This window comes from Dermacentor silvarum, chromosome 9, assembly GCF_013339745.2.
Source record: "Dermacentor silvarum isolate Dsil-2018 chromosome 9, BIME_Dsil_1.4, whole genome shotgun sequence".
Taxonomy (NCBI): Eukaryota; Metazoa; Arthropoda; class Arachnida; order Ixodida; family Ixodidae; genus Dermacentor; species Dermacentor silvarum.
This window is the reverse complement of record NC_051162.1, coordinates 110849009-110868266: the sequence shown is the minus strand read 5'-3', so window position 1 is coordinate 110868266 and position 19258 is coordinate 110849009. Positions and strand designations below refer to the sequence as shown.

General features: G+C 45.5%; 1 protein-coding gene across 1 annotated transcript; it reads left to right on the top strand.

Moving 5' to 3' along the window:
- The first annotated feature begins 328 nt into the window (after positions 1–328).
- On the top strand, positions 329–17326 carry LOC119464111 (transmembrane protease serine 9-like). The gene is made up of 6 exons (XM_049656011.1): positions 329–406; positions 3547–3647; positions 5357–5495; positions 11610–11724; positions 13704–13837; positions 16706–17326. Exons 1-6 carry the CDS (start codon positions 347–349, stop codon positions 17018–17020), a joined length of 864 nt encoding a protein of 287 aa, XP_049511968.1. The 5' UTR covers positions 329–346; the 3' UTR covers positions 17021–17326.
- Positions 17327–19258: the final 1932 nt, after the last annotated feature.

Below are 19258 nucleotides of genomic sequence, written 5' to 3'. Positions count from 1 at the left end.
ACTTTCAATTAGGAAGTTTATTAAGGTGTCACGTGCGCTGTCTTAACGGCGTTCATAACTTAAGGTGTTTTAAATTCAGCTGAGCCACGAGGGCCACAAGGAAGGGGCAGCTAGGTAAATGTTTTTGGCATGTTTGGAATGGAGAAGGCCAGTGAGTGTGAAGTTCAAGAAAGGCTCCCTGTCAGGGACTGTGAAATTCAGCGGGCAATGCTTGTCTTTGCGAATGATGCTGTGTGCCATGCATGTGGCATCTGTCGTTAATGTGCTGAAATATATACCTCCATGCAGCTTCTACTAATTTTGCACTAACAATCTTGTACTCCCAGAATGTGGACATAACCAGTACATGACTCCGTATGAGCCGAATCTCCGTAATTATGCAGACAGTGGTCAATTTCCATGGGCGGTAAGAAAATCCTCGTATAATTTTTATATGCCATTAAAGACTGGTATATTAGAGGTTTCACAAACAGCTCTTTGCAAAATACGTCTTGTCAGAAAGCCCAGTATTAGTGGCCATAAAACTGCTATGGGAAACCGAGAGTAGTTTTATTCAATATTTAAGAGTGTCGATACTCAACCATGAGCAGGAAGTCAGATTTTTCTGTTACACCTAAGAAGTTCATGCTTGCACAGTTCTCTGGCAGTCATATTTCACTGTCACGCCGCGCAGGGTATCCAAAAACATTGCTTAGAAAAAAAAGAAGAAAAAAAAACACTTCGTAGATGTACGCCAATCTCAGCAAATGAAACATGAAAGATCGTGAAGCCTATGAGCGAGTCAAAGAGCGAGTTCTCAATCTCTGAGAAAGTACTAAGGGTCTTTTTCTGGTTGTTTTGGGGGATTATTCATCACCGGTGTGCTTGTACGTGCGCTTTGAGAACGACATTTTTAGCAACTGAAACACGGAAGATCGCAAAGCTCTATGTGAAAGCTCTGCTCGAAAATACTTATTGCGCGTCAAACAAAAAAGAAGCACGCGATGAAGTTGTCCACTGTACTGATCTACACGCGAACTCACTCTTATTTCCTAATCGTTCATAACTACGTTTCAAAGCAAAAATTCGAAACCCCAACGCAGGTTGCGTTGCTAGCTGCCTACACCAATCACGTCATCAAACGCCGCTTTCAGCGCATGAAAATAGCTGTGAAACTCCCCTTAACTACTTCGTGGCACAATACTAAGCGTATAGAGCTTTCAGTAACCTATACTATAAAAGACGTGGCACAGCGACCTTTAGAGGATACTTAGCCGCCGGCCTAGGAGGCCAACTTGCATGTATATTCAATCGTGCTCTGTAAGTTTTCCTATTGCTATGTTGCAGAAGGCCACAGAGGAAGGGTTGCAGTGAAGTAACTACTTCTAAGCGCTCTATTCTTCAAATTAATAACTGATAGAAGCATGATAACTCACGTTTTATTATTGCGCTGGAAATTATATGAACACCCTAGGCGCATTTGAACTGTCGCCGTCGGCTTCGCCGTGACGTTCCGTATAAAGTCCAAGTGCAATAACGCGGTCGACGCGCGCCGTACAATGTAAGGTTGAGTGAAAGCGTTTGAGGGTGAGCCGAGGATGGCGGCTTGATTGTCCTCTCCGCCTTCCACTTCGCGCGAGGCACCGGAAGAGGGGGTGGGGTGGTTTGTATTCCGGCAGCGGCTTCGTATGACGCGGTTGAGCGCGACCGTGCGAGCTCTACCTAGAAAGCGATTTGTGTTGAGTAGAGAGTCTAGGTGTGCCGAGGGCTCATAGCTTCTTGTGCGCTGTGCTCTCGCCGCTCTTCCACGAAGGCAGCACGAAGGTCAATTCGCTCGCTGCTGCTGCCGCCGCTCTTCCATACGCCATTGTTTTAACATGGAGTGTCCACGCTAGTCGAGTGAGATGTGTTTGTGTTTGTCTGTGGTCGTGTGACGACACAATGTTTGGTAATTTACTTAGTAAGCGAATGTTTACCTGTTTATGCAGCCGATAAAACTACTCTCCTTCGTATAGCTGTCCACTAATTGGCTATCGCAATCAATGCTTCGCCAATTGGAGTGAAACTGCAGCATTTATGTTGATGATTACCTTTTGCAACCTTGTTGTTTTGCATCCTTGTTTGCATCCCCCCCCCCCCCCCCCGGAGCCTTGAGGCTCGGGCGGGCGCGCGCGGCCTCACGGGTCGCCTGGAGTAGAATTTTATACGGCACCTCACGGCGACGGCGGCGACAACGTCGTCGGTACCGACGGCAGAAATTCACCCGGAGTGTCCATATAATTGCCATCGCAATAATAAACAGGCGTAAAAAGTTACCGTGACGTTTTATTTTCTGAACGCGGGTGACGCACAAACGTATGGGTATCGATGCTATAGCCCACACGAAGCTATCGGTCCTCGGTGCGCCTAGACGCCAACACTGTCCGCATCGTAGATCGTATTTAAGACGGGGCTCGCGCGGCCGCACCATATGCAGCAGCCGCCATTACACAATGAGCTCAGACGCGCCATTTGTCTTTGGCTGCTGAGGCCAAAGTTTATTAAAGAAGTTCATTAATTTCACGTCACCAAGGGTTGCGGGAAATGTGGTCTGTCGGCTGGTCTTTCGCCATTTTGTGCCCCAGATTTAACCCGCCAATTCAGCTGGCGGCGGCAAGTGCCCTTACAAAGGCTGTCACCACCCTAAAACGGCGTTGCATGTAGGCTCCCTAGCGTGCTCTGGAGTTACTCTATATGCTCCCCTTGGGGAGCAGAGTTGCGCATCACATTGAACGCGCCGCTCGCGCCCCTATTCGCCAAATCTAGTCACATGCGCAAAAAGCATTCTTTTGAGGGAAAGTCAACTTCACGGCTGCGCCGGCACCATAGAGTTTCTATGGCCTGCACTGCCGCCGTCAGCGCTACCGTCGTCGCGAGCTTCTGTGCGCTGCCGCCCGCTGCGCCACCTGTCCTTTGCGGAACGAAGGAGCAAGCACACTCGGAAGCTGAGCTGCGCCGTATCCTGCATTCAAGGGGAGTGGCTTTTCTGCTTAACACGGATGCGTCGGCCGGCAAAATGGTGGACCTATGTGCAACTCTGCTCCAGTAGGGAGCATATACAGTTACTCTAGCGCGCTCAGGGCGCTCCTTCGTACTTTCCCCGGCAAGCGATAAAGAACAGTCTAACCTCCGTATTCAGAAATGCACCTTAACTTGAAGCCCAGGCTTGATTTGGTATAAATGACGGCTGGCGTGAAAGTGTCCAAGGCGCTCATTGCGTTTTCTTAGGTGCGTTCACGACAGGCGTCACTTAAAACAAGTAAAAGCGTGGGCTTCAACTTAGGATACATTTATGAATACGGGCGTAAGATTCTACACTGGCCAAGTGTTTATCTTCCCTTTGCATCTCTAGTTTTCATAGAACAACACCCGCCACTCTCTTTTTCTTTCTCTCTCTCTTTTTGCCTCTACTTTTATGCTCCTTGTTTGGACCTCGTGGCCCCTGGACTTCTGAGTCGAATTATTCGCTATAGGGACATAAATTCACGCCTCATGAATTCTCAAGACACTGACGCCTGCTCTGTTAAGGTCCACGTGAGAGTGTTCATCGACGCAGTTTCATACAAGGAATGTGAAGGGAGCATTGTAACCAGGCGTCATGTACTCACAGCTGCCCACTGCTTAAAAACGTGAGTTGATTTTGTTTTCATTATATTGATTAGATGTAACATTGTATTCTTCTTAAATTAATTTCAAAGGATGAATTACAAATGAGAAAAATTAACAGTGATTAGTCAACGAAGGTCAGCGATTTATTGAAGTCAATCAGTAGTGTATGAAGCAGCAGCATCAGCAGTAGTCGTAGTTGTAGTAGTAGTAGCAGTAGTAGCAGTAATAGTTGTGGTTGTAACAGAAGTCAAACCAATGATGGTAGCAGGAAGTATAGCCATTGACGTGGTTGACAAGAGGGTATTCCAATCTTGGTCGCTGATTTGGAATCAAAAAGTAAGTAAAAATGTTGAGTATGTATGAGTAAGGGTGAGGGTTGAGTAAGTATGAGGGTTGAGGTGTCTGGTTGATATCAGCGTCAAATAAATTCTAGTTTCAGCTTCGCCTGGTGCCGACCAGTTTATCTGTGACGTCATCAGATCTGAAAGCATTTAACTTCCTGGCAGCGCCACTAGATGGCGCTGCGTGTCCAGAAAGAAGCCAGAGAGAGGAGCGCGATTTCCGCATGACGCTTTTCTCAGCGTTCGCATGCATTGGCGCACTATGCATTTAGGATGCCACGGGCAGGCTTCGCGGCAGCGGCACTATATGACGCCGAGTGTTCTTAGGGAGGAACTTGGATTTAACTTAGACGGAAGCATCAACCGGTCAGCAGGCGAGATAAGCAAGATATCTTTAGAGTATTGATGGGAAAAACGATCGGTCGGCCCTTCCACTCCGTGAAGATGGTTAACGAGCAAAGTAGAAACTTGCGGCACCGGTGTTTATCCATGGGCTACTCCCGAGGGTTCCTTAAAGTATTTCTCATTTATAAGGTTACACACAGGTTCGGCTGCGACGGAGAGAACGACGTCACTAACGGCATGCCCGCAGCCCGCCGTTGTCGCTTGCGTTCGATGTCTCCAGTTTGTTCGGCGGCGTGGTAAGGAGCATTCGCCCGCCATTGCGATTCTTCGAAATTAAATTCCTTCAAAACTAAATCTGTCCGTTACGTAAGACAATGAATGGCTCATACCCCTTAGGGAATGACTTATACCCCCGTAGACGTGGCCTCCACATTACGACGATAGAAAAGAAATGAAATTCTACGCTGGAATGATTAATGGCAACGCAGCCAGCTGTGGAAGCAAATGAGGACGACGACAAACACGGGAGCAGTGGCACGAGCCAGCTGCGGTAGACGACGACGACGCTCGTTCCAATACTGCTGATAATGGTTTTCTGTACACAGGCGATTTCGCCTAGCCATATGCGATGTCCCCTAGACATATAAAGCTTTGCTTTAAAAAGCGGGCAATAGATTGATACGACCGGATCCGTTACAGGCATAGGCAGCGGCACAACTTAGAGAAGTTTGAGGAAGGTAAAATAGAATATGAAGGGGTATAGGAAAATGATTTAATGAAAAGCGTGTACAGCGTACCTGATTAACTCAAGCGGGCTAGGTCACCGTTTGTCACCACCCTGTTTCAAAGGGGATGCCAATTAATAATCATCCTCAAAGCGCACAAGAAGGATCACGTTGAAGTACGCGCTTCCTGCATAACTTGTTTCGACAGCGGCAATACGCTGTCGCGATATTGATTCAATGTTAATTATCACTGCCGTTGCCAGTCATCGTGAAATGGGTTCTGTCGCATTTCTTTCTTTCTTTTGACAACCTTTGTAGGAACAGCCGCATATACGCCATATCAGTAAGGTACGGCAACATCGACCTACGTCTAACCGAGGAGGTCTTTGCCATAAAGTACAACTTTCACCCGCTCTACATTCCCAACACACCTAATCACGACGTCGGCATACTGCTGGTAATTTTTTATTCTCTTCTTGACATGTTGACCCAGCTTGCTTTAGCCCTGAAAAAAAAAAGCCTAAGTGCATGACTACTGACCGAAAAGGCTTTAGTGTTTGTCTCATGGTAATGTTTGTTTACAGATTTTGTGTTTGACGGCATACAACGTAGACAAAAAGAAACCCCTTGATGTGGTTGGAGCGGCAGTGTACATTTACCACGCATTCTTCGTGCATATTGTGCGCAGAAAGAAACAAAGCAAAATGTCAGTTAAAACAGAAAATCGTAAATTCACATTAAAGTTACTATGCTTAATTTATTTTCGTCAAATAATGGCAGCTTGAACAATGCTGTTCACAGTACACTGTAACAGGAGGTGGAGAGAAAAGCCGTTCAAGTGACGACTTGAGGGGTCCTCCGCCCCCTTTGTGAACAATGGCAGCAGCTGAAGGACATCACAATATCATAGCACTTTTTTTTAAACTGTCACATTGTTTTACGTAAAGATCAAGCCTTAAAGGAAAACTGAAAACATGGTTTATGCATAGCTTATACAACAAAGAAACCTGCTGCAATATTCTGCACTTAAATAAATTGCTGTATTGTTTATACAACAAAAAGAGCCGCTAATTCTGTGACACTTAAATGAGACACATCTATACCTTTGCTAGTGCAATTATTTAGAATTCGCGGAAGATTACATCGAAGCATATGAAAACCACAATTAATACGAAAGTAAAGAACGTTCCACATTTCTGTATTTCTTCATTCATATGCCTTTTCCTTTAAGCAAAGATTCGCCATCTCCATAAACAAAAAGTTTGAGCATTTGTAGCTAAGACAGTACTTTCGTAGTAGTCTGTATTGATATGGGTCATTCACTTTGATTATCTTATATTTTTTAAATATAGTGGGTCTCTAGGTGCTAGAACTATAGCTTTAATTGTCTATCAGCCTCAGTATTTTCTTCTGTATTCTCACTAATTTTGTTAAGTTTGTTTCTGTAGTTGTTCCCCAAACCAAGTAGCAATAGTTATGAAGTTATGATAAGAACTAAACAGCGATTTGTATATCAATAACTTCACCGAGTTGGGGATGAGGTACCGGATACGGCTTAATATTCCAGTTATCCGGCTTAATTTTATTTGAATTTTATTTACGTGGTTATCCCATTGCAAAGAACTGGAGAAATGTACCCCAAGTACTTTCACTGACTTCACTGTTTCTATATCTGAGCCTCTAAATACAATGTTATTCTGCAAAGTCACTTGTTGACCTGTCGAATGAAAAACTACGGCTTTTGTTTTAGTTGCATTTATTTTTAACCTATTGTTACTTGTCCAGTTTTCTAACTTCTGTAAGACGTCATTAGCTTTACTAGAAAGAATAACATCTGATGCTGAGGTGACACATATACTCGTGTCATCTTCACAGGTAATAAACTTAACTTCTGGGGAGATATGGACTATGTCATTAATATATAAAGTGAACAATAAAGGGCCAAGAATGCTCCGTTGTGGTACCCCTAAAATTATCTTTTTCTTATCTGATACTACATCATTTACAGAAACAAATTGGCATCTATGCGCCGGATAGCTTTTAAGTAACACGAGTGGGAGCCCGCGAATGCCATAATGGTTTAATTTGTCAAATAAAATGCCTTTGTAAATGTAGTCAAATGCTTGTGTGAAATCCACACAAATGTCGACCACTTTATTTTTTTTGTTCAAACTGTTGTAGAATATATTCTTTTTGATCCAGTAGGGCGAGTTCTTTAGACTTATGTTTTTGGAAGCCATATTGCGATTTTGTCAGGACATATTTGGTGCAAAAACAGGATGAGCGACTTAAAATGTTTTTTTTTTCGAAATCTTTAGAAAATACGGGGAGAATAGATATCGGTCGATAACTTGCAACGTTATGCTTGTTTCCCTTTTTGTAGAGAGCTATTACGCGTGCCGTTTGCATTTTCGAAGGAAAAACCCCTGTCGAAATACAGAGATCGAATATGTGTGCTAGTGCTGCACTGATCTGATCGATAAAATATTTCGCTGGTTTTATTTGCATGCCATCAGTGTCGCAGCTCTGACTGTTTTTTTAAACCGAGGAATACTGTGCGGACTTCTGGTTCAATAGTACCTCCTAAGAAAAACGTGTTTGCAGTTTCTGGACCCAGAGTTCGGCAAGCAGCGGGTCATCTGTCGTTAAAGTCTCTGCAAACGAAGTAATCATTAAAAACATTGGCCATAGCCTCTCCACTGACCAAGCTTCCATCATGGAGTACCTCCTTAATTTCTTCTGTTCTCGGATTGCGGTCCATCAAAGAGTTTATTCTGATCCATAAAACACCTGCTCGTTTTGAGCACACAGTAAATGCTTGTATGTGATACAGCTCCTTTGATTTCTTCATTTCTTTACTTAAGGCGTTTCGGAACTGTTTGAAAGCAATTAGGCCCGCCTCGTCGTGCGTACGCACGAATTTCCGAAATAATCTGTCTTTTTTGTCTATTTTACGTAAGGGTTCGCGCGTCATCCAAGGTTTCCGACAACCTTTACGTTTATTCCGCTGTTTATAAGGGAAGTGTTTTTTGTATATACAGATAAAGGATTCTAAAAAGCGTCATAGGCTGCATTCGCATCATTTGAGTGAAAAACATTGTCCCAATGCAAAGTGCCAATCTCTGAACCGAAGGCATCTAAAGCAGCCGGCGAGACATGCTGATAACTAGTAAGGAATGTCATTCTGAATTAACGTAGGTGCACCTGTTTTTACATAACAACATATCGCCATGTGATCACTAATGGGATACGTAAGGACGGCACAGGTCACATACGACTGATCACAGTTTGTGATAAATAAGTCTATGGTGGTCTCCGAAGACAGAGTAATTCTAGTGGATCTATTTATAATGTTTTCGCAACCGTTGCATGCAATAATAGTTTCAAAGTCACACTTTTTCGTGTCGTCATGCCCCTTGTCAATATTGAAATCACCACCCAATATAACAGTGTATTGATGTTGATTTACAAATGTTAAAAAAACATCTAAAAATGCAAAAAAAAATCAGACAAGTTACCATCAGGTGGCCGGTAACACACAGAAACAATGAGATCTTGAAAGTGAACACATAACATCTCGTAATGAGCAGTAACTAAAGTCAACTTTTCGAGCGTGGGTCGCACGATGGGCCCTGATAATATAAATTTATAATGCATATATTGTGCAAACACATCCTGGAGACCCATTTCCCTTCTTGTACTTATTCTTTTGGAGTTGTAGGTCTATAAAACACCGTATCTGGTCACGAAGTAGGAAAACTTCTATACAAAGCCAAGATAGTGATTTAAAGACTCTCTACTTGTGCCCTCTACAAAAGTAATAGTGAAAATTCAAAAGATCGGAGATCGTTCGTGAGATCGGAGGCCGACAGGCCTGTCTCGACCAAGCGTTATTACTTTACAATACAACCATTCATATTTGAACTCGCACGAAGTGTAAGGTGTTGCAATTTCTGGGGATCGTAATTCGAAGCACTATGTTGAATTATTGTCTAAGTCACTGGCATAAGTCAACCTCGTTTCTTGCTCTCTGTTATTGTTATTGCTCTTATATTCTTTTCCCCCAAGTCTTGACATTGTGGTTTGTGTATACGTATTGTCATTCTAGCGTGTTGAATGATGTCCTTACAGCTGTAGTCGACAGATGCAATCAACATGTTACCAAATATTCAATATAATGTTAGTTACACAGAAAATATTATATATATTTACACCAATTACTTTGCCCATTTGTAGCATTTTTTTTCTTCACATCTGCGCATTTCGCCTGAAATTCATTACGTTTCATGGCGTAGGGGGCCGTAAACTTAGAACGTCTGGCTTCTACGGATATCTAAATTCTTAAGACAGGAATGCATGTGTAATTGTAGTGTTACGCATTACTGAACACAATATTGTGCCTCTCGGTGTTTATAGAAACACCTAGGTTGTATAGCACCTGGACGTCCTGGAGGACCTCAAGGCATATTCAAGCTGTCTGTGACATCTCGGCTCCTAAAGGGCCTTCAGGCTTTCATTGGCGAATAAAATTTGGGTGCAGAATCCGGGATGCTGTCTATAGATAAAATCAGTCCACAAGTCTCTATCTAAAGGTCTACTGTTGTTAGAGCCCTTAGATTCTTCAGCGGGCTGTTTGCAAAGCGTTGCTAATCAACGGCTGTAACAGAAAGTGTAAGGCCAAAAGTCGACCGACTCGCAGTTCTGCATTGGAATCAGCAAGCTACAGCTCGTAACAATGCCTTACGAACATATCATTAAGTTGAGTCACTTCGGCTTTGTCTACACATGCTCAAGTAACGATGATACGGCTCGAAGAGAGCTTAAAAACTATTGATTTCAATACCTCTTGTTCCATCTCCCCGGCGTGTCAGCCTTTAACAGGGAGTATAGAAACGTCCTTGAAAAAAATCCGAGGGCACCTAAGCTGTTTATGAGTTGTAAATGCGAAAGCATTAATGTCGAATTGAACAGCGCTGAGCGGTCCTTCAAGCTTTGCGATGGCAGTAATGTACCATATCGGTACGTGCTGCCCGAACCAGCAAGCAGCAGCAGCCCGTGGTGCCAACGCCGCCTACCACGAACGCGGCAATGCCGCTCGTGCGACGCGTCGCGGCGGTGTCCTCTCCCCTCGCGCTACACCTGGCGCACTAGGGTTGCAGCTGCGACGCCACGTCACAAGCCTAGCCTGGGCGAAAAGTAACACCTGCTGCTGCAGTAGGACGCCAGGTGTACCTTTTCGCCAGCTGTGCTCCGTTTAGGCTCAGTTTGTGACGTGGCGTCGCAGCCAATGGGAACTTCGTCTAGGCGCGCTTGTGACGCGGTGTCGCTGCCAATGACAATACGAGTTTGGGTGCCGTTTAACTGGTACAGATGACACACGCCGGTTTTTTCGCCCAATGGTTCATTTGACGCTTTCTTATCAAGCGTCTACAGCGTTTCTACAACGTCCAATGACCTAAAAGCCGCTCTTGGAGATACCCGCTTTTCAAGTCATTTCTCGCTATTGATTGATGTTTTAGGAGAGTAAAAAAAAACGTTCTTTTTATGGACTGGTTAGGATTGGAAAACAACATTTCTAAGTAGGTTGAGCAAACAACCGTCTCTTCATGTTCGTTACCTTATAAACTGAATTTCTTTGCTTAAATACAGGGCTGACAGCGTAACGGTGTGTTGCAGTTTGGCTTGTCGATGCTCCGTCTCGGATTGTCATGTCACTTTGAAGTAATGGAAACGCAATACACTGATGCTTTTCGTTGTCTGTGAGTTCAAGTTATTCGCAGCTTTCACGAACCTTGTGCATGCATCCAAACTTATATCCTTCAGAGATATCAGTCTAAAAAAATGGCTGTGGCTTAGCTCAGCTAACCCTGGATATGCAAAACAAAAGCTTGGTTTAGCCTGGTTTAGACTTTGTTTGACAATGTTAACCTTTGATTTAGCTGTAATTGTTATACTTAGGTATACACTCATCGTTAAGCCAGGTAATAATAATAAACCGACAAGTTCAAGCGTTTTGCGAGCCGAAGGACTCGCTCTTCCTCAGTCTCCGACGCTAGTGAAGCAGCTCACCAGGCGATATCCGCGGGTTGGTCAGACGCCGCTTGCGGATGAAGGCTCAAAGCCTCCCGCTCCCGCGCAATGCTCAGAGAAGACGGCCCGGCCTCGCTCTCATCTATGGAAAAGCCCGCACTGACTAGGTGAGCGCGGTGCTCCTCTTAGCCAGGCGCGCGGCGAGTCACGTGGTCAGGCGGCCATCCAGCTGCGAAGAGTGCATGCGCCACGCCTACAGCAGCGGCGGCGGCGGCTAGCACACGCGGCGGCAGCTGAGCTCCGTGCGCCGAGTCACGTTATGCGTTGCCAAGGCTACGGCGCAGCTGCGGTCAAATGAAGGTCAAATTGCTGGCGACGGCAAAACTCGGCTCGACTAAGTTAGTAAATCTTTCGCTTTCAGAAATTAAGAGTAGCGTGCAAGGTGATGTAAAAGGCGTTTCACAACGATATACTGCCTAAATAAATTTTAGTATGGTATTCACCGACAAGCGATTTATCAACACCGTCGCTCATCTTGCAGCTAGAGCATCCTTTGGAGTACTCCTCTCAAGTACGGCCAGTGTGCCTCCCTAAAGCATCGTTTGATGTCACGGGGAGAAAGCTGTTCTTGCCGTCGTGGGTAAGACATCCTCAAGGTAAGATTCCCCAACTTCTGAAGGATCCCGTACATGAATGTCCGTGTTCACAAAAGGTCTTGATCACAAAGCTATTCCGGAAATACACAGGCTGTGTTATGTTTGTGCACTGGGGTTTGCTTGACGGGAGGCCAGAGCTATGGTGTGGCGATCGTGGAGCCCGCATTAATACCCGTATGGTGCCTGCTTTGAACACGCGATGACTGCGTGCGTGCGGCTAGGGTTTCTTCGCGGCAGCACGGCGTGCACGACGGAAGCGGTCACGTGCTCACGGGCGGATATTCGGCCGCTCCCCGTGCCGGCAGCAATGCACCCGCGCCTGCGTCTGGCGGCGCCCGCACAACGGACGACTCCGGCTGTGTTTGGGACGATTTCCAAAGGAATGCTGTGTCTCGACCCCATGCCTCGCAGTTCCCTTTGGCATGTGCCGGGCCATAAAACTCGCCTGGCACAACAATCTGACCGACCGTCAGATCGGCCCGACGCCACTGCGCCGTTCCAGGAAGCGCTGAGCACCAAAAGTGGCGTTAGGACGAGGGAGGCTGCCCGACCCTCTCTGCCTCGACCTTCTTTAGTCCTTAGGGAGAGTCTTCGGAATGGTGGGGACTGAGAGGTGTTCTTTAGGCAGCTTGCAGCCTCTCTATTGAGCTCTCCGTGTAGCCACGGCAACATGTAAATGTGTATACAGAATTCTCTGCCGAGAAAGCCCTCCTCGTCTCTGACACTGCGTGAAGTGGGGTCCAGACCTCCTGTCGGCCACGCATACCTCGGCACACGCAGCAACTTGGTTCGATGGGGACAAGCATGAGGCAAAGTAGTGTTAAATGCCTCCATTCTTTTCTTCTTCTGCATTGCCGCGGCTTCCCTGGACCCTAGAAAGACGTCGTTCGTGGTGGTAAACCACAGAACCTATAAAAATTATACATTATCATAAGACAGGCATGCACACTATCATAAGATAGACAGACAGGCATGCACGCTATCATAAGACAGACAGACAGACAGACAGACAGACAGACAGACAGACAGACAGACAGACAGACAGACAGACAGACAGACAGACAGACAGACAGACAGACAGACAGACAGACAGACAGACAGACAGACAGACAGACAGACAGACAGACAGACAGACAGGCATGTACGCTATCATAAGACAGACAGACAAACAGACAGACAGGCATGCACGCTATCATAAGACAGACAGACAGACAGACAGACAGACAGACAGACAGACAGACAGACAGACAGACAGACAGACAGACAGACAGACAGACAGACAGACAGACAGACAGGCATGCACGCTATCATAAGACAGACAGACAGACAGACAGACAGGCATGTACGCTATCATAAGACAGACAGACAGACAGACAGACAGGCATGCACGCTATCATAAGACAGACAGACAGACAGGCATGCACGCTATCATAAGACAGACAGACAGACAGGCATGCACGCTATCATAAGACAGACAGGCAGACAGACAGACAGACAGACAGACGGAATCATTATCACAATGCTACGCAATGGCACACTTTGTTGGTTGCGTAAATGTGATGGCAGAAATCACGCTCATTATTCAATCGTGTTTATTTTACTTTTCTTTAAGCAACAACAGTGATGCAACAGAAAGAAATGTTTTAAAGCTTTGTGGTTCAACACAGCACCACGAGATGTCACAGCGAGCGCTGCAAATGGCAATCGCGACGTGTTTTCTGTTCCTGTAACAGCATCCTGTGCTTCTAATACACAAAAGCATAGCCTTTTTACTTGGATTCCGTTGCTACAACGGAAACCTTGCAGGGGAGCGTGATTTTGACACCAGGTATTCCCCAAACGTATTACATAAACGGACGGGCTAAACTTACTCATACATGGTAGCGGTTCGCTTAATGTGATGTGCAGCTGCTAAAAACTGCTGCCCTTCGGGCGCATTCGCACAATCTTGACATATTATTTCGCTGTTTTCAATGCAGTAACGCCAGACAACTACCTTCAGTACTGGAAACTCCAAATTCGCGCCAACAGCCACTGCAAGAAAATATACGGAGGAAAATTCCGAGATCGCATCACCTTGTGTGCGTCACCAAAGGGTCCCGGGCTTAGCACGGTAAGTGAAAAAAAAAGATTGTCGTTTTCAGGGCTGATACCAGCTCATACACAGATTCAAGCTTTCAAGATTGCTTGTAGTGGTTTTCAGAACAGCCTTCTTACAACGGGTATTTTTTTAGACCATACAAATGAGTTCCCGTGCCAGAAGGCATAATTCTTGTCAAAAAGCTGAACTACGCAGAGAAGCGGACATTACCTTCACGAGAAATAACAATGCATAATCAGCTAATGACAAAAATTGCTGAAGTAACGTTTAATTAATAATTTATCGCATCTATTGCAATTTACAAATTACAGTCGGTGAGTTCGCAAGCCGTATCCACTTGCAACTAAGTTTCAGTACCACCCCAGTTTCGAGGTAATATCTTACGAAGTATGTGACGAAATAAATAGGCATTCCGTAACTTTCTTGCGTCAATGCATAAAATAAAATGATGGTTTGTAAAAAAGAAAGCTAAGTAAAACATTTTTGCATTTTTACCGCTACTTCCGCGGTGCATATCTCGAAACCCATGGGATCCTTATAATTCGTTTCAAGGAGATATGCCTTGCAAGGTCAACAGCTGAAAATAAGCTGCAATATGGGCCACAAAGTATTTATTGAAAGCTTAATTAGAAATGTTTGTTAATTATCTGAATATTCGCTTCGATTTCTTATGCAAGTAATTTGCTGCTGCTCCTAGTAGTTCAGCTTAAGCACTACAATTCCGCTTTGTGCCACAGGCTATTTTTAACACTTCTGTATCGTAACAAAAAACTCGCAGTTTCCCCCGAACGGCTTAGCATCGAGTGCGATAGCAAATTAGTAGACAGCTATACGAAGTAAGGACAGTCGAATGTTTACAAGTCGTATAAACTTGTAAACATTCGATTACTAACTAAATTAACAATTGATACGACCAGCGAAAAAACCAACACGAAACAAATAAAAAGAGGCGCGCCCAGGACAAGCGCTGTCTTCGTCACCTCTTTTTGTGTTTCGTGTCTGTTTTTGGGCTGGTCGTATCGATATGGAATACCAACGAGCCAGGTCTCATAACTTGCATGGTGTAAGTGCATGGTGTAACTTGCATGGTGCATGGTGTAAAAGCATGGTGTAAGCGTGCACCGTCAAGCATGAACACACCACAATCGATGACCGCGGACACACGCCGTCAAAATACTGGCGTGAGGAAGCGCGAAAGCAGCATCAAGCGAAGAGGCCTTCTGGCTGTCTATCGCTTCAACGCAATCTGAGCGGCGATAACACAGCACGCACAAGTATGAACCGTCGGCGCACGTAGACTCTGCCGCCAGCGCAGATCGCTTTCAGAATAGAGCCCGCGCGCCCACACGCGGCCATGCGATACGCAGTTTCTGCCGAAGTAAAAGGCTCCCCCCCCCCCCCCCCCCCCGGTGCTTTCAGCGTGACGGAAGACCGCGCTGTTCTTCTCTCCCTTCCTCCCTTGCGCGCGTGAGATTGAGCCGCGATCGCTGGCTCCCCGATCGCCGGCCCCCCTTTTACTCGCACATACGGCATACGGCGCCCGGAAATGGCATTATCGCCCTTGAACTTTCTACGGAACATCACGGCGACGCCGACGGAGACGACGACAGCCAAAAGGCGTCTGGAGTGTCCATATAATTGCTATCACAATACAGAACACTCCCTACCATGCAAATGCTGGCCCGATAGCATTCAAACGTTCAGAGACGTGGCAACAGTCTTGCTTAAATACCGATAAGCATGCGGTTTGAGCCAGCTTGTTAATACTCTTGAGTCAGGTGTGACCTCCTGGCGTATGCGGAGTAAGCCACATAAGCTGGAACGGCACGACTATATCGCGGCACGCCTCTCAAGGTGTGCAAAGGCAATCTCTGAGGCCACGGACGAAAGCAAACGCGTTCTGCGCTCGTGCACAGACAGGAAAATGCGTAGACTCGGATCTCGGATTCCTGAATATTCCATTGAGGGTTGTTGCTAATGGATTGTTTGCATAACTGAGCACGTTGTTAAGCTAGTTGATGCGTGTTCTTTCTGCAGAAACTAATATTTTTGTTCGTTCTTGTCCAGCTGCGTAGTGCTGGCAGTATACAATGTCTGCATTCTTGTGGGGAAAAAATTCGCCGGTGAAGTCGAGTGCCGGTCTGGTCTTTTTTGGCGTAGAAAAAACTTGCACACACGCGTAAACATCGTCTGGACGAGACGACAGTGGTGGATGCGCATTATGCGATATGAGCCCACATTTCCCAATCCATGGACTCAGTAACGTAGCCTGAAATTTTGTTCGGTGGTGGGGGTACCAACTTCACCGGGGATGGATGGAATGGGGGAGCAGGGAAGGCCGCATTCTGACACAGAAATTTCGAGGGGGGTAGCGGGGATGGCCTGGCGTCCCACCCCCTGGCTATGCTGCTGAATGGATTAAACAAAAGCCCTTGGCAAAACGTTTATGTTCTCCAACCTTTCACGAATTCACGCCTTCATCTTTGCTTCGTCGAAATTAGCAGAGCGAAAGGAACCAAGCTCAATAGATACGCACAATATATGAAGGCGTGACGTCGTGCACGTAGACTCATCCTGCCACTCATGAAACTTTTGGTGTCTAACGTGATAGACATTTGACTAACGCACGAGCCAGAGTCTTTATGCATATCGTATGCCTCGACTAGTTCTCAGGTTACGTGGTTTCGATTTCATGACCGAGCATTCTTTTCCTGCAACCTCCAAACTGTTCATCCTTAAACTGGCCCAACTTGCTCTTTTGATTCATCCTCCTGTAAAGTACACGTGCCTTGTTTGTAATCGGAAAACGTACTCGAGAAGCGCTCAAGATTGCCCCACGTCACAGATCAAATCACTCTCCTAAAATCTTCTGTGATGCAGGGATACTGGGGTGGCCCGAGCACCATCAGGATGATTGACGGACGCCACCTGCAAGTCGGTATCGCCTCGCAGTTCTTCGACGATCAACTTGTAGGAAGTCGCGTCTTCGCTCGCGTGGATGCGCTCATGCCCTGGATAATACAGAACATCGAAAATAGCAACGGATACACGAGACTCTCGTCAGGCCGGCCCCGGCCACTCAACGATGTTGCGGTGCCCTCGTATCTCTTTTCGTCGGCCCCCCTGCCCACCGCGCCCGTCGTGCCTGTCACCCCGTTCGTTCCGACCGCACCTTTTGCGGCATTGTACGGATAGAGGCCTCCTCTGAGTGTCACATAACACCAAATAAACTTTGCAAGGACACCAACCCGTATCATACGCTTGCCTATTATCCCTTTTAGTTACGGTGTTCGTCCTTGTGAAGGTAATTTGTTTTTTTTTTTCAATTTGTTCCTGCTGTAGCAAGAACCAAAAAATACTTGTAACTGAACTTCGGGTCAGTTGATCCCTCTTCTAACGCCATGTTGAATAATCTTCGCTGTTTGTTTTCCTTATTCGAAATGTAATCCCACCCCTTAAGTAACACCCCTGAAATGGGGGTCTTTAAAGAATAAAACTTAACTGAACTGTATGTGCGTTGCAGTTTCCTTCGTACTGCAGAATACTGCTACACATGACTTCCTTTCTTAAAGCACTAACAGCACTTACTAACTAGACTCGGTGCTCGACGTGCGGCGTTTTCTTAGCAATGGCGAAGTAGTACATTTTCAAGCCTCCAGCCAGTCACTAACCCCTAGATCTAGTATGGGTCGGTTATGTAAATATTTTTATGAAAAAAAATAAATGCAACGTTACAGACTGCGCTCCGTGTCAAAATTTAATTGCGCTGGAATGACGAGGGCTAGCTTGAAAATGCGGTAGGAGTATTCCTATCATATTTGCTTTATTTCAGGCGATTATGTAGTGCCTGTGAATAAAATTACGTGACTTTTGACACATATTTCTGCCAGTGCAGCGATATTCGTGAACCCACGTGATTTACTCTCCGTTTTAAACTTAGCCGGTAACTTTACGATGACTCGCGAGGCATTTCCTACTGCGCGCATTCGCAGCCCATAAATAGTACATTACATGTGAAAAAAAAATACTATAAGTATGCGTTTTATAATTTACTGTAACATTTCGTCTGATACTTATATGTCACATAACATTACGTATTTATTGCTTGAAAGGCGTCGCAGATTTGAGTCTGTTTATCCTTGTACAAGCCGTGTGAAACGCTTGAGTGACCAGCGACCTGAGCACCTAGTGTTCGCTCGAGAGCGAAACATACGTCGCTTATTAAGGTGAAAGCCTTAGGTGGCTATGTTGGCGATGCCCTTGGCGTGACCTTGGCGAAACTGTGCCGTGACGAAAAATGGCCGACGCCGCAAATAGTAAACACAAGTATAAAAATGCGCGGATTGATGTCACATTTTCAGATTCAGATTTTATTAGTTCCAAAAAATTGTTACAACATCAAAAATATACGCAGAAGGGGCCCAAAGTGAAAGAAATGTAGTGGGACCCTTAGTTAATAATACAACATTGATGGTGATATCTACATAAAACAAATTAATGCTATTTCAAACAACATCGACAGATTAAATACATTATTGCACAATTCAATTCAAATAAAGCAAGGGCGGTTCTGTAAGGGAGGTTCCTGTAAATAAAGTAAATTAGTGGCTTTAAAAGAAAATTTGGTAAATTTCGGTCTGGGTGGGAATCGAACCCCAGCCTCCGCCCTGCGAGACGAGCACGCTTCCCTGAAGCCACGGCTGCTCTTTTTTTTCTTTATTGCCGGCTTGTTGAAAAACAAGAAAGAGCACTGTGCATGAAATGATTAAAGAAAACACCCACCGAAATTGGGTGCAGCGCTCATTAAAACCGCCTCTAGTTAGCAAGTTCATCCATCGTACTGATCCACTTGGGGGCACCACTTTGACATTTGAGTGCACCTCTAATATAAAAGATGCTCTCCATAAAATACTGCCTCGCAGGGCGAGCATCTATGTCGGTATTCCGGACTGCCATAAGCAGTTTCCATAGACTGTGAAGGCCCAGTGCCGTGACCATATCCAGGGCTATGCTCCCGAAATTTGAGACAGGTAAAAACTGGATGCCTCGATGTGACAACTGCAGGTCCTTTTTAAGGTTCGTTGTAGGATATCCCAAAGGAATATGGCATCCCAGCATTCGAGGAAGATATGTTCAATGGTCTCAGGCTTTTTGCACGAAACAAAGTCAGCAGATCACGGAACAAAAAAGCCTTTTTCTTCAAGCCAGGGCTTAACTGGCAGCGTATTGTTGTGAAGCTGGAAAAATAAAGTTTTTTTCTGAGGGAGAATCGGCATCTTTTTTACTCTTTTCAAAACATCACCTCCAGGGTCTGCACCGTATACGTACCGGTACAAAGGCACTGGTAGCATCACATCCCGTACATCTTTGTACAGCTTTCTTCTGTAAACTGCAGACTTGTACTCCAATGAAAAACGAGCTTTCAAAAACTGG

Excerpts from the sequence above, each read along its gene's own strand:
- LOC119464111 (XM_049656011.1), top strand. The coding sequence starts at position 347 with ATGACTCCGTATGAGCCGAATCTCCGTAATTATGCAGACAGTGGTCAA. Across the intron at positions 3,648-5,356 it reads GCTGCCCACTGCTTAAAAAC|GAACAGCCGCATATACGCCA; the intron begins GTGAGTTGATTT and ends CAACCTTTGTAG. Across the intron at positions 11,725-13,703 it reads GTGGGTAAGACATCCTCAAG|TAACGCCAGACAACTACCTT; the intron begins GTAAGATTCCCC and ends TTTTCAATGCAG.